The sequence below is a fragment of the Neodiprion virginianus genome, chromosome 5, assembly GCF_021901495.1.
Source record: "Neodiprion virginianus isolate iyNeoVirg1 chromosome 5, iyNeoVirg1.1, whole genome shotgun sequence".
NCBI classification, from domain to species: domain Eukaryota; kingdom Metazoa; phylum Arthropoda; class Insecta; order Hymenoptera; family Diprionidae; genus Neodiprion; species Neodiprion virginianus.
In genome coordinates this window covers 26,217,416-26,242,327 of record NC_060881.1, presented here as the reverse complement: position 1 = coordinate 26,242,327, position 24,912 = coordinate 26,217,416, and the positions used below count along the sequence as shown (strand labels likewise).

The window sequence follows — 24,912 nt, the reverse complement described above, 5'->3', positions numbered from 1 at the left end:
CTTTGGCAACACAAGTAGAGTTGAGGAAAACGTGTAAGAAGATTGTTTGGTACTTCTTACAGGATTTCGTTGTTGTACAGTTTAAAGTAACAGACAAATTATAATGCTTCTAAAATATTATTATGCTCTTGGACGATTTCTAGATGTCTTAGTAACTGATTGCCCAGATGCAACCACGGCGTAAACTTACATGACGTACGATTTAGCTGATCAATTTTTGTTTCGCGTGTGTAAGTCATTTATTCAATTGGATTCAATGGATGGAAATGCACATCACAAGCTCTGTACTTTGGGCTAACGAAATAGCGGTAGAAGTTTCATAAAAATCTATAATCCAGACCGACAGCAGAGGAATTACGAAGGAAATCTTTCATTTTTTCGCTGTAACTCTTGATCCGTTACTCGCAGCGTATTCAAACTGCGCGCAAAATTACATCGATATAGAGCATCAAACAATTATTTCAACTATTTTTCAAAGTCGGTCAAATTTCGACTGTAAAAATCCCAAGCTGGGACCTTGCTGTTTTGCGATTTTCAGAGCTCGGAAACCTTTCGTCTGAGAATCGTTTTGCCGGACTCCGTTTCGTCTAATTGTAACCACAGGATTGCGAAAAAGATATGAAAAAGAGATATCAAAATACACGCAATCTTGTCCGCAAAAGTACGCGTCCATGCAGCGTATAAACTGACAGATTCTTGCGCCCTTCCAATTGCTTTTCGGTAAAAAAAGGAAAGGTGACGTAAGTCTCACAGTTTTCAATTTTTATTCTTGTCCATATTTCGCATATTTCGACTAATTCAAACGCGTCATTGCGCAAAGTCGACAGTTCGGTTCACAAACATGTCTACGTCTTTACCATCAACCATCAACCATCGTTACCAAACATGACGAATTTAGCTTTATTGTCGGAGCGCAAGTATGATTTCCTCTTGGGTAGTAAGTTTCTCAATCTACGCTGACGGTCGTCGAGTTTTGCGGGCGCAAGCGTAGTTACGTATATCGCGATACGTAATATACTGCATCAAGGTCAATCGCCACTTTGGCCTTTCTCGCTGAATGGGACTCTCTCTTAAGTGGGCCAGTCGCCAAAGGCAGACGCCATAAAGATTAAAGTCAGCAAGCTCCGAGTTGTACAGACCTCACACCGGAGTCTCGAGTACCAGACACGATTTCTACATTTTATCGGGATTTTGCCGTTGTAAAATGATCAAGAGAATAAATATCTGATCCGTTATTCCTGCGGTGGTTATTTTATCTAAGACAATTTCATACGGTAAGTGCGTAACGACCCTACAATTTAAAGCTTGAAATTCATCTCGCACAATTTTGAGAACTATTATACGTATGTGCCCTTATTCATACGGATATAATTTTTACTTTGGTGTCTCACAGTTTAGAGTGTAAAACACGTTCACATTCAGACGACGATTGGTAACGTTTGAGCATGATTTTTTACACCTAGAAAAGGAATCGGTTCATTCGTGTAAAAGAAGAAGAATATTGTAAAACTGTTTTAAACAATGGTAAGAATAATAACCAAGTATCCGTATGAATAATTCAGAGCAGCTTACGTTGGTTCCATAAAAATTCTACAACGGTGATGTTACGAGCAATATGATGCTTTGTATAATGTATGCATGTATGTGTGCGAGTGTGTCTTAGAGGTGTAAGATTGAACTGAGGAATTAGGAGGTCAGTCGTGATATGAGTGTCGTTAGAGTAGTTACTCTTGTACCGCAACAACTCTGTATATAGTTCGATTTCTATGGCATCTTGAATGCACCCAAATCAAGTTCAGTTTGTGTATTCGTTTTCAACTCCTTAACCCTTGGTCGTAGCTGCATTAGTTGCAACAGGTGATAACAGCTGTTTGAAAAAACCCGCCTAACAAATTCCTATGCATTTAACTGGTATCTGAGCTTACCTTTAATGCTGTACCCTCGCATGAAGAATAAATATTATTCTCCTACTGTGTGGATCTAGATTCAAGATATATCAATTTTGCTACCATTGGGTGTATCTTTGCATTGGTTTCAGCAATAAATCAGAGTCGGAGATCGCCACGGTCTGACGGTGTTTACCAAAAATGGCTCAAAAGTTACCGGACAAGGATTACGAATTCATTCGTGAACTAATCACGGAAATGGTGCACGACCGTTGTTTTTGCGAACGAGGCTCACGGGAGTTTGTTGAAGTCGATTCAATCCGTGCGGAGCCTCTCAGTTTCCCGGACAAGATACCGGTCAGCGAGATATACGCAGCCGAAGTTGGCGTCCGGTTCTCCGGCGAGCTCCAGACATTTCCGGTCGTGATAAAGCTCCTACCGAAGGCAGCCGAGGTGACGAACGCCCTGGAACTCTTCCAGAACGAGGAACTCTTCTACAGCAAGATAGTGGCCAAGATCGGTACGCCGAACTTCGCGAAGTGCTACGCAGCGGACATGGGAAGATACGGCGGTCCGGTGATCGTCCTGGAGAACCTGAAGGTCCAGGGATACAGAGAAGTGGAAAGAAAGCTCGACGAAGAGCATCTCAAGGTCTGGATAAAGGCGCTCGGCACGTTTCACGGCAAGGGCTTGAAGTTGAAGAGCGAGAACCCGTCCGAGTTTCGTGAGTTTCACGCGAAGCTACTGGAAGCCACTTTCAACGAGGAGAACATCAGAACCGACATGCCGAACAGAAACGACATTCTAAAGACGGCCCCCTTCCGGGGCCTCAAGTATCTCAAGTCTCTGCCTCAGCCGGACCTCGAGTTCGTAGAAAAAATCGAAACCAGGCTCGGGAGAAATCCCTACGAAATCACGAGGGACCTCGCCACCGAGGTCAGCGAATTCTCCACCCTCTGCCACGGCGGTCTGAGCCGAAAAAATCTACTCTTCAAATACGACGAGCAAGGCAAGCCGATCGACGTAAGAATCATCGACTGGCAGACGACCAGGTACTGCCCGCCTGGCATTGACCTGGGTCCCATCATTTTCACGAACCTCGACGCCGATGATCGACTCTCTAAGGTGAACCGACTCCTCGATGTTTACTTTGACGCTGTGGAAGCGGAGCTACCAACGGTTTCGAGGAAGGACCTGAGGAGGGACGTCGTTTCGAAGCTACTCTTCGCCTACAACGTCGCGTCCTTCCACGTCCCCAACGTCGACAAGGATCTGATCACCCTCGAGCAGTTCGTCGAGGGAGTTTGCTCACTTGGGGGAGAAGATGCTGATCAAGAACTTGCCTTGATATTGTTGGACCTTAAAGCTCTTGGAACTTTTGATTAGACAGCAGGTTATTCTGTCAGAAGCTTCTTAGTATAAGCTTACAGAATGAGCCGACTGAGACCGATGCACGTATTATCCTCGTCCACTTGCTCACGTTCGTACGACTTTACTGTAGTATTATATAGTCAAAAATACCGTTGCTCCAATCTTCTCGCCGCGGTAAAGTTGGACAGACGGTAAATACAAGTGCTACGTGTATTGTGTGGATTTTTCATAAACGACGATAATACCCTTAAATTTAAGTTTCGAATTGCTTTGAATTATCTATTTTTCTCGTCTAACGCGTTTTCGAACCTGAATCACCATCGACGAAATTGTCCTTGACAGAGACCATGACATAAAATTTGAATTTAACAACCTCGAGTGATTGTTGGCATTCAAGATTGACCATGTAAATTCGAATAACTCAAAGTGCCACATCATTGAAAATTATCGTTATTGTCCGTCTGCAATAAGAAGTACAATTATTGGCATAGTACAGTAATTGAGGTACGAAAATATATACGTTGGAAAGATAAAAAGAGAGAGAGAGAGAGAGAGAAAGAGAAAGAGATCCCAACGACGATATTTATTTCTCACAGGTATGTTAATTACAAGAACAGTCTAGTGTTCAAAGATAGATCTACTCAATGCGCGTATATTATTCACTGTCCCTCAAACTTTAAAGAACTTTGAAATAATCGTATCAAAGATATTGGTCCTTCACCTTGCTTTACCTATTAAGTTATAATTAATTCTCGTCTCTTATTCTTATTCGGGTAGTCATAATTTATTGCTCTTACTTACGCTTACATTTAGGCAAGCATCATTCGTAAGAAAAACTAATTGATAATGCAGTGGTCTTTTATTGTCGAATATTCAGTTTTCACGGTCACTTCGTAGCTTCTTGGGGATTCATTCGTTGATTAATCAACTCATTAAATGCCATGATTAATCTCCAGTTTTTCGTGCTAACGCAAAGATTTACAAGTATTACAAGTTAGACTCGACGATGTTCTCCTAAAGGCTTTGATTAACTATACGTGAGCTTATAAGAGATAACTTTTGACCGATGCTTCGTAGGTAGGCAATGTTCCCAAGCCAATGTTTCATCAGAAAATCGATACCGCTTGCCGAGTGGATGTTTTACACACTCCGATTGTATACGCATAATTTTCTAACATGCACACACGCTCTTGGAAGTTATAAAGAGTCTTCCGTAGACCAAATAATTCTATCCCGTATACAGCGTCCTAATCCATTACATCGGATGTGCACTTGATGGCGAATTTATAAGTCTCTTTTTATTTTTCACCCGAGTAGGGTAAAGTCTTCTTATTCCACATCCGATGGTGCCGGTAAAGTAGTCTCCCGTTGACGCCGTTCCTGACCGATGGTGTCCAAAACCAGGAAGAGAATGACCAGCGTTAAGAAAAGCAGGCTGATGCAGACCAGGAGACTCGGTGTCGAGCATGCCAATATCCGCTTGCACATAGATTTTGTAGAACATCCTATCGAAGATGGGCTAGAGAGCGATGTTGGTGGTGGTGGTGGTGGCTGTGATGCTGGACTTGGTGGTTTCACTGAACAAACTGGCCCATCAATTGATCTGCCACCGCAACGCGATGGTACAACTGATGGGGTCGGTGTTTCCTTAGCACATGTCCAATCCATTTGAAATAAAGCGAGGAAAATCGAAGAATTTTGAGTGGTGTCATGGGCCGAAAGTGACTTGAAATTGACAGGGTATAACAAAAGAGAAGATATTGATACGACGTTGCCAGTAAATGCATGTGAATTGGTCGATCCATTCTTCGCAGATTCCGGATTCGAAATGAATTCATTTCTTACGGTAAATCAATCTTTTCTTCTGCACGTCGATACGTTTCAAATTTTCAAAAATCTTATCGACGTACATCCCTTTTTATCCCACTCGTTAGTGATTGTACGCGACGTTGCTGCTAGGCTGGATATAAAAGTCCATACTCAATTCCCAGTCCACACAGTAATCTGCATGGCCTACATTCGCTTGTTATAGATAAAAGGGAAAAACGTGGCTCGCAATCAAAATTTTATTACTTCGGCTGTATCTGTCTGTGAGATATTATTTCATACAATCCAAGACGGCGAACCGCAATCAGTTCTATTCCTGTGCAACATTCCCACGGCATATTGCCCCTTACTTTCCTCAGGCTATACATACAGCTAGGTATAGCTCGCATCCGGCTAGTAACTCAGAAGCCCGACGGTGTCGTTCATTCATCGATGCATTCTACGGCCTTTGAAGGTTGCGTTAGAGCCAGCTATAAGACATATGAACATACCTACACCTGCCTATGTGCGCCTTTGCGCATGGTACAGATTCGTGATTATAAATGTACGGTAAGCGCGCTCTTGGTCATTTTTCTCATTACCACGAATAGAGTAATTTTTCTTGAGCTGCATAGACTCCATTTAATGCATTTTTATCACCTCGAAACTATTTTAATAACAAGAGGAGAATTAGCTGTGGGACAACTAGTTGTAACGTGATATGCCGTTATGTTTTTAATCAAAATGACTAGAAATTATAGGTGTGCACCGATAATCAACCGCGTAAGTATTAATTAATCCTGCAGAATGAGTATTGACGGTTTCCTTCCTGCAGTGCAATAATATGACGCCTTGTATCGATTCTAACGATGTTAATGTTTAACCCGTCCACCTTTTTCATTGCTTGGTATATTAACGATGAAAAGCTATAGCCATACACACAAGTACCGCAAAGTTCGCCTGGTTATATTATAACATATACTTTGTGCACAGAAGTAATCATGGTTGTAAAACGTAACGACAATTTTAGAAAACGAAGCCTTAGCGAGGTTTTTGCATTACAACGAAATTTCGTTCGAATTCTTGACAAGGAATGGAACAGTGCAAATATTATGCTTATGATAAATATAATCCTATGTCAAGATGGTCTTTATTTTGAACTTTTTCTAAATTTGACCAGGACGCCCCCAAGTTGGTTCCAAGCAAACAAGTCGTCCTGTGACAAAGTATTGTATACCGAAACTGTGGTAAAAACAGGTGTATTTCAAATGGAAAACTAAACAGCCGTTATGTGAGGGTTTAGGGTTGAGATAGGAACCCTCCCTTGGGAGGAGAATGTTATTCGTTTAATTGTAACCACTCCCGATGGCGGGCAAGTCAAAATTCGAAAAATATTCTTGGCTGTCATGCTTATCATAGATATAATCCTACGTCAAGGTGGTCTTTATTTTGAAATTTTTCAAAATGTGACTGGACCGCCTCGAACTTGTTTCCGAAAAAATAAGTCGTCCTGCGACGAAATATGTGTAGGTATACTGAAATTGTAGTAAAAACATGTGTATTCCAAATGGCAAACTACGCAGCCCTTATTCGAGAGTTCAGGGTTGAGGTAGGGAACCGCGCTTGGAAGGATATTGTTATTCATTTATTTGTAACCATTCCTGAGGGCTGCCGAGTCAAAATTCGAAAAAGTTGGAAATAAAAACCAGCCTAACTCACACTTGCGTGGATGACGCGGAGCAAAGTGCAGCGGATACTTGCCGGCGGTCCGACTACGCCGGGTCACGATCACTGCCACACGAGCCACGAGAGACGGGGCTCAAACAGCGCGTGAGTGTGCATGGCGTGTACGCTAGCTAGTAGTCGACGAGTGGGGATGAAATGTGAATGATCCTAGCCGGCGGTAGTGAGGGATAACGGCAGGGAGAGTGGGGGGCGCCGCTTCGGAAATGGCCGCGGGAAAGTAGAAAGCGGTGTGCGACGGTGTGTTTCGACGGTTCCGACCGATGGATCGGCTTGTAACCATACGTGAGAGATAACCGAATATGTAATAATTCCATAATCGCGGAGCACGGTGCATGTTTTAACGAGTAATGTAAGGGCGGAAAAGAGGCGGTCGAAAAACCGGAAAAAAAAATTCGCTACTCGGTTTTTTCAACACCGATTCAATTATAGAAGGGCAAAAAGTCTTATCTTTCTTATTCGTATTTAATGAACGCTTACTCGCCGTTATCACCGTCATTATCAGCCCTGTGTTTCCCTACGCTTACGCACACCGCCGCCGAGGGCATATTATTCAAGAATGGCCGGGGACAGTGCTAACAATGAAACGAAGGAGCGGGGCGAGCAGAGTGCGTCAGCTCGGGGGGAGCCGCATTCCAGAGTGGGCGGCACGGTGGAATGTGATCATCCACCTCCCGATCCACCCGGTAACAGGAATTCATCCAGCAGCATGAACACGATAGCAAATTGCCGATACGGTATCACGGCCTCTTTCATCCAAATTTGCCAGGTAATACACCGCAATAATTCAATCATACGTATACGGATATTTTGTATTGCATCGCACTCGCGACCGCTGCTATTTTGCCCGTATGTGGCACAATGAAATCGATATAATGTACAGGGTGATTCAGGTGGCATTGAAAAATTTATCATACTGAAGTTAGTGACGTTATGGTAATGATTTATGCTGGGGAAAAAACTTTATTTCGCGATTTTCTAATTCGTTTGAAATTCAGTATACCGTTACAAAACAAAACACACTCATACTTCGAAATTTTAGTTCCTTCAAAATTATTGTGAAATTATTGAAACGTATAATTTTGAAAAACTGGTAAATTCGAAAAATTAACGACGAAGCGTAAGATTCCAAAATGTAAACACACTTACAGACATTCTTACAAGTTGTGCTCGAAGAGGAAAAACACTTTCTATATTCACATTGTGAAATTATGTTTCGTTACTAACTTCAACCTCGTAAACATTTTTGAAGCGTAAATAATGCCTTGACGAAATTCATAAATAGAGTAATCTTTTTCCCAATCATCTTGAGAGAGTTTAGTTATTTCATGGTAGAAACGATGCTCAGAGAATTTAGAATCTCGTTATAATAAGCAGTTTGAAACTTTGTTGCGACGATGCTTACTTCAGTTTTGTTACTTTTCTGTCATTGCTGAAATAACACTTTACTAAAATACCAATTACCCTCTGATTGGTCAAGAACAGATGTCTACTATCTCCCAACAACTGTATTATCTAATCGCTATGTATTCGGATGAAAAATTTTCAATTTTCAGACATTGCCAACAATCTATAGCTGAAAACTTTACCGTTTCACCGTAATTAGTAAAATCGAAACTGATCTTTGACTGACAGTAGGTATTTTTTATTTCGTTTCTAGATACGTCTTCAGTATTTGTTTCCTCACCTATCCTCGCCACCGTTGCGCTACAACACTTGCCAAGATTCGGTGGAACTGACAGCAGAGCGTCTTGGCAACGATGTCATACGCTATCTGCTTAAAGAAGATTTATATCAGGTGTCAAAGGATCCAGTATCCAGAAGCATGCGGCATAACGTACGCCTGATGCTCAATAAGCACAGTATACTATTCACCAGTATGGTAAACAGACTGAATGTTGTTCCTGATACCGCTTACGAGGCTTTCATGGCCGTTGCCGACGAACTGTTCTACAATGGCGGAATAACCTGGGCTAGAATTGTTTGCCTGTATGCTTTTATGGGGAGATTGGCTCTCTGGGCTAGGGACAGAAGGATGTACGCGTTGAAGAAAAAATTACCCTCTTATGTGTCGAGGTACGTCAGCGAAGAAATCGCCCATTTCATCAAGGGATATGGAGGATGGGTGAGTAGCACCATTGCACTATCACTGGGCCATTTACTGTACCTCATTACTCCAGCAAAAATTGGTACAAAAATCTTACACAATTTTTTGTACCTGCAATATTAGCAGTGAAATCACATATGGCTTTTCAATAGTAAAATACAATAAATAGGTCTCGCCAGTTGCATTGTGAAACTTATCATCACTGGTATGAATTTCTCTCTATGTTCTTGATGCTACAAGTCCAAGCTTGCCGTTCTGCTGAATTCGAAAAATGCTTCAATATTACCCGATAAGTGAACATCAGTGTGAATAAGAATATGATATTTTCAGGAACAACTTTGTATAGAGTATCCAGTTGCCGAAGAGGTCAGTGGAGCCATTTGGCGCAGTCTACTAATGACTGGTGCAACCCTGGGATTGATTGCCATAATTCTGACTGTAGCATCTTAAGGTATTTAATCCAAGGTAAACGTTGAATAGTAATTATACTGAAGAAGAGAACAATGAATAAAGAACAAATTTTCAAGTACTTATATTCTGTGATTAGAGTCGTTGAAACAATTTTCAAAGAAACAACCACGTTTCAAAAATTTCTCTTGCATTTGTTAGAATGTCCAGTGACTGGATTTTAAAGTATCCAAGCCAATATTTCATTTTTGACACATTTCTTTAAGACAAGATAATCCCTCAAATTGAAAATTTCCCAACCATTAGACATCTTGAAGTTGATATAAACTCATTACTACATGTAATAAATGTCGACAACTAATATGAATGTTTTATGAAATTTGTAAGAGTAACGAATATTAACAAGACCAACGAATTTAATTGTATTGGAATTATAATAGCGCCATCTGAAAAAAAATTTGGGAAAGTTCTTGTTCGTAATTTTGTCATCCTACCAAACAAGTTTCTCTATAAATTACTTATTTGTGGAGCCTGTACAACTTGTATATTCAGATAACTTACATTAACGACAACGCAGTGCGAGTTTGCTTTTGCATACGGTAACAATACTATATTGCAAAGGAAATTTCTCAAATAAAGGTAATAGTGATGATTTTTTACCTTTAAATAATTAGCTTTAGCTTCAGCCTCGGCTTAGCACAGATATCGGTGAAAATAAATAACTTTATGAAGTATAAGTAGAAGGAAAATAATTATAATAATAATACTCAAAATCAATTAATCTGATCTCAAAACCAACAAAAAAACAAGAATCTCAAAATTGTATTGAATTTAGGTAGAAAGCAAACTATTTGTATTTATTTATAATTTATTCTAGGTAGAAAATATATTAAATAACAAATTTCATAAATGATAATGCTCTCAGAATACAAGGAAGGAGAACGTCATGTACGATATTCAATCCTTGTGTTTTGGGATAGCAATATAATGTATGTATGCTTGGCCATTAGTGGTTTACAGTAGCGTCTGTCCTACAAATTATAATCTAATATGTAATTTAAAGATTTATAAAATGTGTTGTAACAATTTTTGTATGCACGATAAACTCTCTATTTTTTAGTTTTAATACCTTTGTCATTGAAGTTTTTGTACGAACTTAGATTGCGATAATAAACACTTTTAATATCTTAATTCTGTGGTTATCATTTTGACAAATACCTGTTACTTATTGGATTTCTAAGGAATCTTTTGATGATGGGTGGTAGAGCTTTTGAATGAGACAAAAAGTTTTACTAAACTTTTATTATTATTATCTATATATTGGAAAATTGGCTAATCAAATATCTAACAAAACTATGATAAGGTATAATTTAATATTTTACAAGCGATTTATTCCGATCGGAAACAGTGAAAACAATGCGGTATTAAGACCTGTTTGTTGTTAGGTACGTAATATTATTAATAAAACTTATTTCATTTCATTACAAGTAAGGCTGGGTTCTATGGACGTATGAAGAATGACTAGACGCTAAGGATGTTGTTGCTTCTTTCTTCATTTTTACTTTTCAATTAATTTCAATCACCGGATAATAATAGTAATACTAATAATAATAATAATAATAAAAATAAGCCTTAATCTCATTTACGCATTCATAATGAGCCACCATAGCGTTCAGTCAGTCGTACACGCATTCAACAAGGGTTTTAACCACAAACGTGTACGCCTAATCACGTGCAATTTTCCTGCACTAGAACACTTTAAGTGTTTTATTCAGTATTTTTTTATCTTATTCCTCTGCGTGTTACCACTTCAGTTACGACGTGTAATAATTCCTGATAAATTGGGGAGGGTAAGCTTATAAGCTCATAATATCTAAAAGAATTTTGAATCGAGACACAATGCTAAAGACGAAATAGTCTATCAATTCTAGCTAAAAAAAAAAAAAAAATTTATTCGAGAGTAAAACAGAGAGCTTATGACAAAAGTTTGATTTTTTTGGGATGAAACATGAAAAACGTGACAGAAAAAATGTGCTTATTTAGTTATTTATAATAATCTGTTCCAAATTATTAGTCTTTATCGTCAAGATCCAGGCAAAAACGTGTCATAAAAAAAAATTCTTATTTAATTATTTATAACAATCTGTTCCAAAGTATTAGACTTTATCGTCAAGACCCAAGCCATTATCTTAGTATTTAAGAGTGATATAATGGCGACAGGAAATATTGTAAAATAAAAATAACAGAGATGAAAATGTACATATCGGATTTTAAGTTGTGTGCTGGAACGCCAAAAACACATTGTCATTACGGGTTTTTCAAAGGAATATCATCAGTGATAATTATAATTAGCCGATCGTCAATTGCTAAGACTTGTTTCTTCTTTCTTCCACTTTTAAAACCAAACTTGAATTCGCAAGGCATAACAAAATGTATAATTTAAAAAAGAAAAAAGAAATATATTTTTATATATATATAGATATATAACAATTTACTTATTCCTAATCAAATTTGCAAACTGTACAGAAAACGACCGAATTAGTATTTTTTTACTCTCTTCTCCTCTTTTATCCACTATTTTCTCACAAAATTTTTTCTGATCATAAGAATCAATAATTAAATCTTCAAAAGATTCTAAACTTATTTCATTTCCATTATTACTTATTTACCGTTATACTATATAATATAGTACGTGTATATCACTATGTATCTGTACAAGTGAAACAATTTTACGTTATTGTTCCTGAAATATTATTATGATCAAGTGATTAACAATAACTAATGAGAAGAATAATAGCAATGATTAAAGTGTCTGAGCTTGAATCTTTGAGTTTTTTGTTTTTTTACCTTTCCACCTGCAGTACACTACATTACTCTAATATGCGATGGTAAATAGGTAGTTACGTAAATTTAATCCGTTCCATATAACTTGGCAGTGAAAGCCCATGACTAGTGATGTTTTGCGGGACAGAAAATGAGATTGAGAAAAAGCAAAAGAAATTTAAAGCCAAAAATAAAACACCTACAAATAATGTATAAGATTTCTACACATGCATTGCAAACATTCATCCAACGATGGTTGCAGATCTGTGAAAAACTGAAATTAAACATGAAACATTTCTGAACAATGATCAGCTTGACAAATAATGACAAGTGAGTTTAATACAGCAAACTTACGGTGGAATGTACATTTTTCATTATATCACTCGAACCGATCAGCCAACTGTACAAGTTTGGCATACTAAACGTTTCACAAATTCTATACACAAGCATAGAAGGCTACTTCTTCTTGCTTTTCTTTCGTTAACTTTTAGCATGTGGTGCAAGTGGTAATATTTTGGAAGTTTCAATTACTCTGTCAAATAGAGAACCAAAGTCTATTCTTTGGTATCCACACTTCTGTACTGAGTTAGTGAAAAGTTTTGTATACCTGGTCTATCTGATTAAGACAAAAATGAATTCAAGCTGCAGAAAGGATGAAAAACAAAAATCACAACAGAAAAAATAATAATAATAATAATAATAATAATAATAATTGTGCGTGCTAAATATTTGGTGTAAATTATAATTCATATTATTTATGATGATTTCGAAATGATTTATATATTTTGGGATAATTGCATCTTGCAGCAACTACTCGCAGTCCGTTATGATCAGTCGTAGATTGCATACAGAACACGCGCTAAGTATACTTCTACACGTTCACATTATTTGATCATTTAACCTTAAGAAGCTCTCACAGATTTGTCACTGGGAAACTTGAAACTGGGAAACTTGAAACTCGAAATTTGAAATTACTATTTTCAGATTAGTACACATGGTCATTCGGTCGATCTTAGGCATTCCATAAAGCATTGTTACAGCGTCAAGTCCAATATTTTTCTCGCGGCGGGGGGCGGAGGGGGGGAGGGAAACGGATTACACACATCTATACATACATAGGGTGTGTATATATACGTATATATATGTGTATATATATATATATATATATATATAAAATATACATACATACATATATACATATATACACACTTGTATATATACTTCATCTAACAAGATAAAAGTATGGATCAAATTACTTTGTATTTCGTCTCTTGGTAGTGTTAAATTTTAATTAACAAGATGATAAAATCGAATCATAGCAACATTATGTTAATGGAGATGCGTTAACGCGGACCATATCGTCATCAAATGTATATCAATATATATGTATATGATTTTTCTTTATCACTCGAGGACCTGTTCTTTAATTTTCTGTCTCTTATCAGCTTCTTGACATATCACAGCTGGGGCAGGATGAGGGCAATGGGGGAGATGGGGGAATGATGGGTGGCGGGCAACGTCGAGATATATTGGGATTCACGATCTCATCTCCATTGGATAAAACTTGACAAAACCCCCCTCCCCTACAATTTATTCTGTATAGTCCCACCACTCCTTCTCATATCCTTCATGGACGTGTTCCAGAAGCACCTTTCTCCGACTGTCGCAATATCTGTTGTGTAAAAATGTTAAAATATAGTTGAATAAATTACGAAAAACGTAATAGCAACTTACAAACTAAAGACACTATTCACAATTTCGCACCTGTATTTATCTTGTACTTTCTGCTTTATATCGGCCAGATTCTCACTCGTTATATCCCGCTCTAGGTATTCAGACAAACACTCGGTCGCACTTTCCAAGTCTCTCTGGTTATCTTCAAAGATCACAGACTGATTATTTTTCCTCAAGTAATAGGCAAACACGTATGTGTACATGAGAGTTTGCCGACAGGAACACAATATATCTACTGCTTTCTTCAAAAATTGTACCTGAAATCCAAATAGCGTCGTAAATAAATTGTTTCTGTTTTCCTTCTGCTATATATAGTTTTGCAATTTATGTACATGAATGTTAGAACAGGAAGAAATTCTTAGTTTATTTTTTTTATTTCACATTTGAGCGTGCGAGGTTTCTTAAATCATAAGTCACATAAGTTTCGACTTTGCAAACGTACCTAACGAGTAATCGTTATCAAAACTCACCTCTATCCAAGACATATTATGCTGTTGCATCTCCTCCATCTTCTCTTTGACACTGGCGTACAATTTGCTCTCAAACTTGAGCGACTGCATGTGATTCATGTATCTATTACAATAGAATAAATATCTTTGTAGTGCCGACCTAGATTTCTCTTGAGCATCTCTAGCTGCTTTGGCTTCCTCCTCGTCGTATCTGTTACAGTTATACCAGCTGGAACCGTGCGGTTCCCACGGTCCAAGGCAGACCCAGCAAAAGTCCGCTTTACAATTTTGGTTTTTGCACACCATGTGATTACAACCTCCATCCTTTTCGATGGTGACGTTGCACTTCGGACACTCTTTTGTGTTTGCCGCAATCCAGTTGGAGGTTTCAGAATCGTCATCGCACTTCTTAATCCATTTTCTTAACAAGTGACATTTAACAGGATCGTGCCAGTTCTCTCCACAATGGAAACAAAACGTGTGCCCACATTTACACGTCACTGGTTTTGGTTCTACATATTGCACTTTTATCGCATTATTGCAGTCCGGTGACGGGCACCACCTCAGCAGTCTGTTACACTGAAAAATTAGGTGATATTAATTATAATTCGAGGCGTGAACACAATTTTCTGTTGAAATTAAGTGATGAAAGTAAGTAAAATTCAAGTGCAGGTGCAACACAGTAATGAAACTCTCCGAAAATTTGAATTATTTAACCAATCGTCAAGTGGATGTTCAAAAAAGACATACGGAGCCTGTTAAGTATGTTGACGTTGAAGATTATCTTGTATTGGGAAGGGTAATGAAAATGTTTTAGTCGGCAATACTGGTTAAAAACATCGGTTAAGAAGGATTCAGAAATTAATTTTTCATTTGAAATGTATTTACAAGTGAATTTTCAAATTAAAAAAGTTATTAACGTGGGAAAGACAAGTGAGTGCGAATCATGAGATGTCAATGTACTACCAGACCTGAAATAAAGTCAATTTTCAAATGTATTTACCTTTATACTACTATATAGTTACTACTATGTAGTATACATATGCGCTTACTTCGACAAAACTGTTCGTAATGAGATGCTGATACTTCAATTTTACTCTAGAGTCTTTGACAAGTCTCATAACACTGGCGTCGTCGACTAGTATGTCGCAGGCGTGAGCGGCACAGGCTATTGTCTGGCCAACACCTTCCTCCATAATTTTTGTAGTTAGATATTCTCCCCAGCACCCTGTGCAGAATCTATGTCCACATTCCAGCCCAGTCATCATCTGTTAGAGGCAATAAAAAAATGTGTTCGTAATAAAACCAGAAATGATAAGTTACCGCAAGTAAAAAAAAAAAAAAAACTTGCGTCACTATTGTTTAATAGTTGAGGGGATAAATAAATTTTGATACTACGTCAAGGTTTATTTCATTCACAATCCGTTTGCTTTGTGTATTAATTAGAGCCAAGCTGCTGGCATGCCTTTGGAGTTCAAGGCTTCGAACACTGTTTACCGTCTAATTTGATTAACAAATCAATGGCAGTTCAGGCTTCGTTTAGACAGAATAGTTATATATTAAATTTTACTACGTCACAATATTAAGCGTTAATGTTATATGACAGTAAAACGTTTACTGTTGTTACAGGATTGGTGGCGGATAATTACTTCCACAAAATGAGAAGTGTGTCGATTTTAAAAAGCAATCAGAGCTTGACTTGCAAAATATACGGCACTTTTCTCATTAAAATAAAAAATAATTACTATCACTTTTCTTTATGGACAATTCTCTACATATTCATTTAAGTTCGCAAACAAATTACTCTTCTAAATTCTAAATATTCATCGTGCAGGATTTAGATTTCATTAGCATTTCATTGAATTTTATCGACAGTTTATCTAATATTTAATACATTATACCAGCTTGAGAGAGATTGTACTAAATTATTTCTATGAAAGTAACAACAATTGGACATACATTTTCTTTTTAGCTTGGCCATTATATAATAAACTAAAAATTCTCCCAAAGTAGAATTTTTTTGCAAACTTTGAAACGATTGAAAGAACTGCTGCAAAAATGCTCTGAATGATTTGAGTCATTCAAAACAATAATTGCATCACTCACCGACGATGGTAATGTCATAAAGCATATGCCACACTCTTCCGTTCCGTTTGTAGAAGTTCGTCGAGACTGAAAAACAATAGAACCAAGAACTGAAAAGTTGTTGAACAGAATGAAACGACAAAAGTTGAATGTTCTTCAACAGATTTTCCATCAATTACCAGAGATATTTGTGAAGATCTGGTCCTGTTAATGACGGGTCCTTTTCTAAAAGGATTTATAACGCGTGCTTCTGCAAATAATTTTTCTTGATCACCGTCATAAAAACGTTCCATTAATTTCTCTTTGTCCCATTTAAAATGATTAAGTAAAATCCTAGTCGTGGTTGCAGGTATCTAAAACGGTACAAAAAAGGCCTGTTAAATTGCATACTCAACCAAATGAATAAGGAAATTCGAAAAATATGATAATTCATTTCTAGTAGTCAATTCCATTGAAATAAAATACACGAGTTGTTTCCTCACTCACTCACTCCTCACTTACTCACTCACTCGCTCACTCACTCACTCACTCTCACTCTCTCTCTCTCTCTCCTTTGCCAGATATTCGTAAATGCGAAAATTGTAAGGAAAGGGTGGGGGGAGTAAAAAAGACGGAAAAAAAGAAAACACAAACACGCTTATAGCTTGCAAGGTGAAATTGCAGCAGCAACTCGCATAATACATACAAGCAAGCATGAAGGCGATCAGCTGATCCGGAGAAGACAAAGAAGCAGTCTTGAAAACGGCGAGTGGATCGAAAATAGGAGTTGGGAGAGATAAACAAAGGACGAACGACCGCGATTTAGAGATCAGTGATCACTTATCGAGGATAAAAAGGTTTATATAAAGAGGTTTCTGTAATTTCGTTCCCGAGAAAATGTTATTTTTCTTCTTTGGTCAACGGCAAAATATATGTGTAGTTTTATCACATTGAAGTTAGTAACGTTATCGTAAAGATTCACGCCGAGGAAAAGCAGTTATATCGCGATTTTGAAATAGTCTGAAATTCGATAAACCGTAATAAAACAAAACACACTCACATTTCGAAATCTTGGTTCGTTCAAAATCATTGTAAAATTAGGAAAATAGTGACTTTTCCGCAATGGTTCGTTACGATAACGTTACTAACTTCAACCTCGTGTAGTTTTGACGTGACTGATTGCGAAGGCGGAGGAATGAATTCAACGACCGAAATCACTCACCTCGACGACGGTGTTTACGTCTTTAATCGAGTCCACCATATGCTGAACGATCTCTTCGGTCGATAAAACTTCGAAAGGATAATCGTCAATATCTGTAGCTCGTTCGCGGGGATTCCCGGACTCAATGTCCATAGCGAAATCGACGTCATCACCGCTGGACTCGTTCCCCGAATCAACGTCGTCATAGGGTGTCTCTTCCTCAGAATCCATTATTATCGTGGTTTATTATGTATTTTGCTGGGCTACTTTGTTTATAGCGTGATTTTCTCCTCAGAAGACTGATTGCACGTTCTTCCCGTTTCTGCCCACCGTGGCCGTCGTGATTGATGGATAGCGAACAGAGATACGATCGAATGGATTTTTCGAGTATAAATTGTCCAAATCACGCGCGTAGACCAATTGTCCTTTTTTTTTTATTGTAAGATGCGTCTGTGTCTGTGTCTCTCGTCGGTTTGAGATATTTATCCGTTCACCAACACCAGCACGAAACTGTTTGTGAAACAGTTCGATAAGTATAATGACAAATGGGAATTGAAGGTGTAGAAGAACAGCAAAACAGGTAGTACGTACGACTGAACGAATGGAAAAAATAAATAAAAGGAAAAAAAAACTAAACAAAAGGAACAAAACTAAATAGAATCAAAGGGTGAAACAATGCCGCGATTAGTTTCGCGACTCGAGATTAGACAGGAACCCTACCACCTAGTGAATATGTGCGAACAAACGGATTCTGTGTGATCCGCACTTTACCGCGGGATGACCCCCGACGAATTTAGATTTCGTTGTATTGCGAGCCCAGAGAACGGTGGGAATAGTTGTGAAAACGACACAAAGGCAGCTAACGCGATTCGTCAACTGCAGCAACGGGTTAGCTAGGCGAAACTGGTGCCGTGCACCTGTGTTATTCGTTGTTCGGAGAACCAGCGAGCGGGCGAGCGACGATCTTTCAGCACATGACGTCACCGTAGCGAGCAGTGCTGGGTTCTGAAACGCGCAGAGAATCACGGGAAACTTTATACGAACGTACCGTAGGACGTACACACATGTGTATACCCATACTTGTATGTAATATATGCTTGTGTAGGTGTACCAATATTATACATATGCACGCAGAAAGCGCACGGCACTTGGTATCATTATTTACCTAGTGACAGATAATCGAGACACGGGGGCCTTGTCGCGGCGTTATTTTAACCCCTTGGGTGATCCAACGGGGGGTCCCGTCTCCAGGACAAAGGGCTGGAGAATTAATCGAACCTATATCGCGACGTGCAACGGCTCTAAGAATACACAAATCAGCTGCCAAAAACACTCGAGCTTATATTCGGCAGCTGATCCACTAATGGCAGACGCGCAGAACGAGTCTGGGGGCTAGCGCCACGCCACGGCGTGTTTGGAAAGTTGTCATGCGAAAGCATATGGGGCGCCTACTTTTCAAGCCGCGGCCAATACCTGACGGTTTTAAATTTGTCAGGACCAATGATGAGCGCGGTTTGGTGACGTGATGTTTCGCATTCCGTTTTTTTTTCGCACCACATCCCACCATGCCCCATCATTGCAGCAACAGCAACGCGGCGAACGAGCTCATTTCACTTCTGCTACCACTGCTGGAGTCACGTCCGTCATCCCGGAGTGGTGTTGCTGATGCTGACCGATGCTGTCCGCTGTTGATATCGAGTGTTATTTCGCTTCTCGATATATCGTCGCGGTATCGTCGACGCTGATAGGGTCTCGGGATTATAGGAGCGTGGAGGCGAAAATTTACGCAGAATTTCACTGTGAACTTTGAAAAGAAATACGGAAAAGCAAGAGGAAAAAAAAACAACGAAACTACCGTTCCGAGAAACGAGAAGAGGAAAATCGCGCGCGTCGACGCGAGTTGCGGCAGCGGAACTGCGGTCTGCAGATAAACGGCTTTGTGATTCGTCGGTAGGCGCCTTCTTACGCCAACTACGTGAAACGCCTGAGTCGAAGATCGATTATTAACGCGTTTTTCGTTTAATAACATGCGGACAATTTCGCACTGCTCGTACCTGTCATCCGCGACGAGCAGCTAACGCGCGAAACCTCGCTGGTTAATTGCGACTTGAAATTCGATAAGGACAAACATGAGTCTGCCTACCATCAAGGATTACTCGCTCCTCGAGAAGATTGGCTCTGGAAGCTACGCGACTGTTTACAAAGCCTTCAAAAAAGTGCGTGTGTACATTTGAGGTTATGTTATACTATGTTACGTTATGTATTATTATGTATACAATATGGAAGGCTGTGATGAGAGAAACAATGATCAAATGGACGCAAAAACGTATGAGAAAAGAAAAAAAAAGAACAAAAAATAGCGACGTTAACTTCGAGAGTTTAATAATCCTTTGTGTAGGGTGGATCTAAGGATGTGGTCGCAATAAAATCGATGGACAAGTCAACCTTGTCAAAGTCTGCTATAGAGAACATAATCACGGAGATAAGGCTATTAAAAATATTGAAACATGAACACATTGTAGAGATGAAGGACTTCTTTTGGGACGACAGGTTCGTACCTGAAATTAAGGCAACAATGTTTCAACTAATAAGTATAAAGAGGGTAAACTGTCGAGTTTTTATTGAGCAAAAAAATAAAAAATCACTTATATTTTCAATTATATTTATTGTTCAGGTACATATACATTGTGATGGAATATTGCGACGGAGGTGACTTGTCGAAATTCATTAAGAGAAAGCACAGATTGCCAGAAAATATTTGTCGCAAATTTTTACAACAACTTGCGTTAGCATTAAAATTTCTACGCAGTCATAACGTTTGTCATATGGATCTCAAACCGCAAAACTTGTTGCTTATGAACACACCGAAACTCACACTAAAAGTTGGAGGTGCGTTAATTATACAGCACGTTTCAAATGAGCGAAATCAAACGAACTAGCCTAAAGTGAAAGAGTAGAAAAAACGAGCATCAAATTTATTGATATTCCACACGCTTCCAGTGCTTTCAAATCGAATGCCGATTTGTTATTTTAGCAAATATCAGCTTCATATACAATCGCACACGAATTTTCTAAACGCCTCTTGAAAAAATATTTATCCACTTATCCTGAACCATTTTCAGACTTTGGTTTTGCTCAGTACTTGGCTAATTATGAACACAAATTTGCCATGCGTGGTTCACCGCTTTACATGGCACCTGAAATCTTGCTAGACCACAAATACGATGCCAGAGTCGATCTCTGGAGCGTCGGTATCATCATGTACGAGTGTCTTTTTGGCAAGGCTCCTTACTCTAGCAGCAGCTTTCAAGAACTGGCTGAAAAAATTAAGGACAGACGTCCAATTGAGGTGATTTATAGACAGAAATTATGGTTCGAACACTGGCTGAAAAATTTTATAGTATATTGTATGCAATTAAAACACTATAGCCCTACCCTACGTAAAAATAATTGTTTTTGTAGTGTATCTGGGTTTTATTTTCATATTATTTTTCTTAACCACAGAACAATCAATCATACAATCTAGTGTGCATCTTTGTGAAATCTTTTCAAATTACACAAAATCTTAAGACTCGTGAAGATCTTTTGAAATGCGTCAGAATGTTTCAATGTTATTTTAAATACCAAGACACGTCAGAGCTAAGGAAATCTTTCAAGTCTCTTGTCGTTTCTCAATCGTGGCTTATATGCGCTCCAGTTATTACGTACTGCTTTGCATCGAATCTTTTATACCGGCCTTAGGGGTCATTTTGCAACGGTTAACGTAAGGTAGAAAGGCACCTCACTCAAAGGATATGATTCACGAGATTCTCGTAGTAAAGCATGGAGGCATGTTGATTGTGGACTTACTTGATCGGAATTTTTATAGTGTTGTCTTTGGATTGAAAATATGGATAAATTTTTTATGCGCTATACAGCTCCCTAAAAACTCGTATATAACTCCAGAGTGCAAAGATTTGATAACTTCGCTGTTGAAGCACAATCCTTCGGAGAGAATTACGTTTGACGAGTTCTTTGCCCACGAGTTCTTAGACCTGGTTCACGCACCGACCAAAGACAACTATGACAAAGCTGTTGTGCTTGTACACAAGGCGGTACAGCTGGATAGGGAGAAAAATCAGAAGGAAGCTTTTCACCACTACTGCGACGCTCTCAGATACTTCATACCATTAGTTACCAGTACGATAACATCACTGTATTTATCTATCTCTCTCTCTCTCTGTTTGTGTTTGTGTGTGTGTGTCAAATGTGTTGATACGTCGGACTGGCGTTGATAAAGAAATGGGCACGCCGACCCGATGGATAAAATACAAGGGTAGTAGATGCAGGCAGTGGAGAAGAGGAAGTGAAATTTTTTCATTTATTGTGAATGGCTGCGAATATTATGCATGTACAATTTATAATCGGAATGGAAATGTGAAGATACTTATAATTCCTTAGATGAGACTGATCCACAAAGGAAAGAGGCTCTGAGGCTTCGTGTTAATGATTATATAAAACGAGCAGAGGAACTGAAAAGCGTTTACGCCGATGACTATGTGGATAATACTGATAAAACAAAGACAGTTCCAGAGGTGCAGGGGGCATTGGCGAAGAAAGAGTCCTTTGACAGAAACAGCTACCGCAAATTATGTTGGTACAATGATAAAAATGAGGGCATGAAAGGGAAACGGGAGTAAATTCACACGCACCCTTTTTTTCTACATATTTATGTTATTCTGTCTGATGGCGAAATATTTGGTGGTATCTGGAAAAAAGTAACAAGTCGATATTTTCTTATCTCCACCGGTTGTATGGGTCACCAGTGATTTACACAATGCGTTGTACAATATGAATTGTTCACTGATTAATTAAGAGTAATTAATGAAAGTGTAGTTCTTTCCCATTATTTAAATATAATATTTTTAAAGCCAATGAAATGGGTGAAGCTATTTTCGGAATATTTACATCATTGGAACAAGTAAATGAGATGAACGTAGTTTGAATCTCCCATTTTAAAAGTTTCCTGGATTTCATATAAATGAACCTTGACACTTGAAAAAAAATTCAAAAACAAAATGTGCTTTCTTGTTTATCTGCTTTATAAATAAGGTCAGTGTCAGATTTTGAAAAGCTAAGTACTCTGCTGATTTCTTTCGCCCAAAAGACTGTGCAGTTCGATTTATCTCCCGTTTCTGTTCACCTGCTCATGCTAAGTTGATGTTAACGATTGGAATGGACTGAAGTAGAAATTTATAAAATCAAAATCTATACGAAATAGCTTAATATTCACGTTCGGAAATAGGTAGCCTGAGCAAAAGTACAGCAGGTATGTGCGATGCCTTAGAAATAGGTGAGATTGCAGAGCAGTATCTCTCTGAAGGGAAGTACGAAGTTGCCCTTGAGAAGTTTAAATCCTGTTTAGAAATGCTGGTGCCTCTTTTAGCTAAGGAACCACCTGGCCACAGAAGAGACCTCCTCCACAAACAGGTAAATTCACCCGAACGAAACATGGCATGCTACGTTACACAAATATAAATTAATCAACTATGTTACAATATTATAGGTTCAACTCTGGATGAAAGAAGGTGAGAGTACCAAGGCTCTTTTGGGTACGAAAAATTTAGAGCCAACTGGAACGCAGACCACCTCGTATTTAACTGATCATCAATGTACCCTGCAGTAATAAAGTGATAATTGAATTTAGTTAAAATTTAACGGTGATTTGGGGCGGAAGGGGGGCGGGGGCGACTGACTGACCATTCTTCGTTCGCGTATCGTGATAATTACCAAGTTATTCATTGACGCGACTGATTCCTGCCTCGCGCATAGTTTCTTACGCGTCCGCAAAGTGCAGACATTAATTCGCGCACGCGATCTGCAGCAGATTCGCAAAGCCTTGCGGATCAAATTAATAGATACATGTGTATGCGGAGCTACGGACGGCATATATACACTTGTTGCGCGAGCTTGTTTACTTATCGTTCTGCAAGGTCGCGACGAAATAGCGTCAAGGTGAACGTGACCTTTTCTGCCCCGATTTTTTCCGATGCGTTGTATACTTGTACCGAATCTTATCGCATTGGCAATTAAAATTAGAAAGTATCACGGTAAAATATTCTAATAACGTTACTCCCAGCAAACGCCAAAATGTCGAACTTATCGTTTCGCTTGTCCTGCGACGTGCGAAAGTATGTTACCTTCCCTTTTTGCAGAATCTGTAAACTTTTTCATGCTCTTTGATATTCTCAAAGAATTTTGAAGTATAAAATATAATTTTGAAGATACTTATGTACAGTCGAACCTCGATCATCGGAATCAAACGGGACAGGGCCTAGTTCGCATTGGCGAAAGTTCGGACAAGGGAGCAGTAATGGCGGGTGAAATGATGCCAGGTATATAAAATATTACGAACACAAGATAGTTAATACATGTATTTTTTTTTTTTTTTATTTTCACACACGTTATTCTAAGTCCTTTTACGTGTAAGTTTGACACAAAATATCGTTGATATAAAACTATGAGAATGCAAGTGGTGTGGGTCAGTGTAACCTAATTTTTCGGAACAAAGAAATCCGTATTTAAGATTCACAAAGGACCAAATTCTTTTGTCCTAAAAAATTAGATCAAACTGACTTGCACCACTTGTAGTCTTAACCCCTCCTATATGTTCCACAATTTTGAGTTCACGAAGGTGAACCCTAGAACGGCAGGGGGGGGGGGGGGTAAGAAACACCCCACGCGAACTTTAATTTCCGGCCGCAAGAGAACAACTTATACGTTTTTAAATCGAGACATATCAATTTTCGACCACTTTTGTGGAACTTGCACAAAAACTTTTTTGGCCCGCGTGATTCTCCACTAAAAACCGAAGAAAATGAGACCCTATAGGACTTTTAACGATATGATGTACCAGAGTTATGGAGTTTACAAGGTTGGGGCGTGTTATAGGGTTAAAAGGTAGGAATGATTTAGGTTCGGCTAATCGAGGTTCCACTGTAGGTTAAATAATTTAGAAATGATGACATCAAATCATCTGAAGACACATTATATTGATCTGCTACACCTTTGCTAGAAAGCTGACAAAAAGTTTGGATGCCATCGGAAACTTTACAGGAATTTTTTTTCGACTGCGGACCGAACGATAATACCAGACCATTTTCACTATCGTAAAATATAATAAATGCTCATTAGATGTAGTTTTAGCCTCCAATATTTTGTTTTTTGACGTTGACGCAGATACGAATGTACAGTACCGGTACGAAACTGTCGTCCGCGAGGTCTTTCACCGAATTTGCGAGGTCAGTGACCTTCAACTTACGTTGGACACTTGGGGTGGAA

At 38.7% G+C, this 24,912-nt stretch overlaps 4 protein-coding genes across 11 annotated transcripts; 3 read left to right on the top strand and 1 right to left on the bottom strand.

Annotated features, from left to right (window-relative positions):
* Window positions 1–441: 441 nt before the first annotated feature.
* On the top strand, window positions 442–6,405 carry LOC124306209 (uncharacterized). 3 transcript variants are annotated; one of them, XR_006908551.1, is made up of 3 exons: window positions 442–1,274; window positions 2,039–3,853; window positions 4,575–6,400. XR_006908551.1 is itself a non-coding variant. In XM_046766603.1 (2 exons), exon 2 carries the CDS (start codon window positions 2,088–2,090, stop codon window positions 3,270–3,272), a length of 1,185 nt encoding a protein of 394 aa, XP_046622559.1. In that variant the 5' UTR covers window positions 442–1,274; window positions 2,039–2,087; the 3' UTR covers window positions 3,273–6,404. The 3 variants fall into 3 exon arrangements, 2 of the variants coding, with proteins under 2 accessions (XP_046622559.1, XP_046622560.1); XM_046766603.1 differs by having other exon boundaries at window positions 2,039–6,404; XM_046766604.1 differs by lacking the exon at window positions 442–1,274 and adding an exon at window positions 1,313–1,857 and having other exon boundaries at window positions 2,039–6,405.
* Window positions 6,406–6,714: 309 nt separating this feature from the next.
* Window positions 6,715–10,512, top strand: LOC124306212 (uncharacterized). Its single transcript, XM_046766608.1, has 3 exons — window positions 6,715–7,575; window positions 8,467–8,931; window positions 9,244–10,512. Exons 1-3 carry the CDS (start codon window positions 7,366–7,368, stop codon window positions 9,361–9,363), a joined length of 795 nt encoding a protein of 264 aa, XP_046622564.1. The 5' UTR covers window positions 6,715–7,365; the 3' UTR covers window positions 9,364–10,512.
* A 178-nt stretch (window positions 10,513–10,690) lies between these two features.
* Window positions 10,691–19,193, bottom strand: LOC124306205 (E3 ubiquitin-protein ligase ariadne-1). Of its 4 annotated transcripts, XM_046766594.1 has the most exons (9): window positions 18,758–18,994; window positions 18,364–18,597; window positions 17,614–18,102; window positions 16,592–16,765; window positions 16,434–16,499; window positions 15,380–15,595; window positions 14,349–14,906; window positions 13,909–14,135; window positions 10,691–13,816 (listed from the first exon to the last, which is right to left on the bottom strand). In XM_046766594.1, exons 3-9 carry the CDS (start codon window positions 17,821–17,823, stop codon window positions 13,735–13,737), a joined length of 1,533 nt encoding a protein of 510 aa, XP_046622550.1. In that variant the 5' UTR covers window positions 17,824–18,102; window positions 18,364–18,597; window positions 18,758–18,994; the 3' UTR covers window positions 10,691–13,734. The 4 variants fall into 4 exon arrangements, with proteins under 4 accessions (XP_046622550.1, XP_046622552.1, XP_046622553.1 ...); XM_046766596.1 differs by lacking the exons at window positions 18,364–18,597; window positions 18,758–18,994 and adding an exon at window positions 19,066–19,193; XM_046766597.1 differs by lacking the exons at window positions 18,364–18,597; window positions 18,758–18,994 and adding an exon at window positions 19,045–19,147.
* A 16-nt stretch (window positions 19,194–19,209) lies between these two features.
* LOC124306207 (serine/threonine-protein kinase ULK3) lies at window positions 19,210–23,277 on the top strand. 3 transcript variants are annotated; one of them, XM_046766600.1, is made up of 8 exons: window positions 19,210–19,808; window positions 19,991–20,142; window positions 20,267–20,481; window positions 20,715–20,941; window positions 21,510–21,771; window positions 22,033–22,224; window positions 22,877–23,061; window positions 23,138–23,277. In XM_046766600.1, the coding sequence occupies exons 1-8, from the start codon at window positions 19,722–19,724 to the stop codon at window positions 23,255–23,257; spliced, it is 1,440 nt and encodes a 479-aa protein (XP_046622556.1). In that variant the 5' UTR covers window positions 19,210–19,721; the 3' UTR covers window positions 23,258–23,277. The 3 variants fall into 3 exon arrangements, with proteins under 3 accessions (XP_046622556.1, XP_046622557.1, XP_046622558.1); XM_046766601.1 differs by having other exon boundaries at window positions 19,210–19,918; XM_046766602.1 differs by having other exon boundaries at window positions 19,498–20,194.
* Window positions 23,278–24,912: the final 1,635 nt, after the last annotated feature.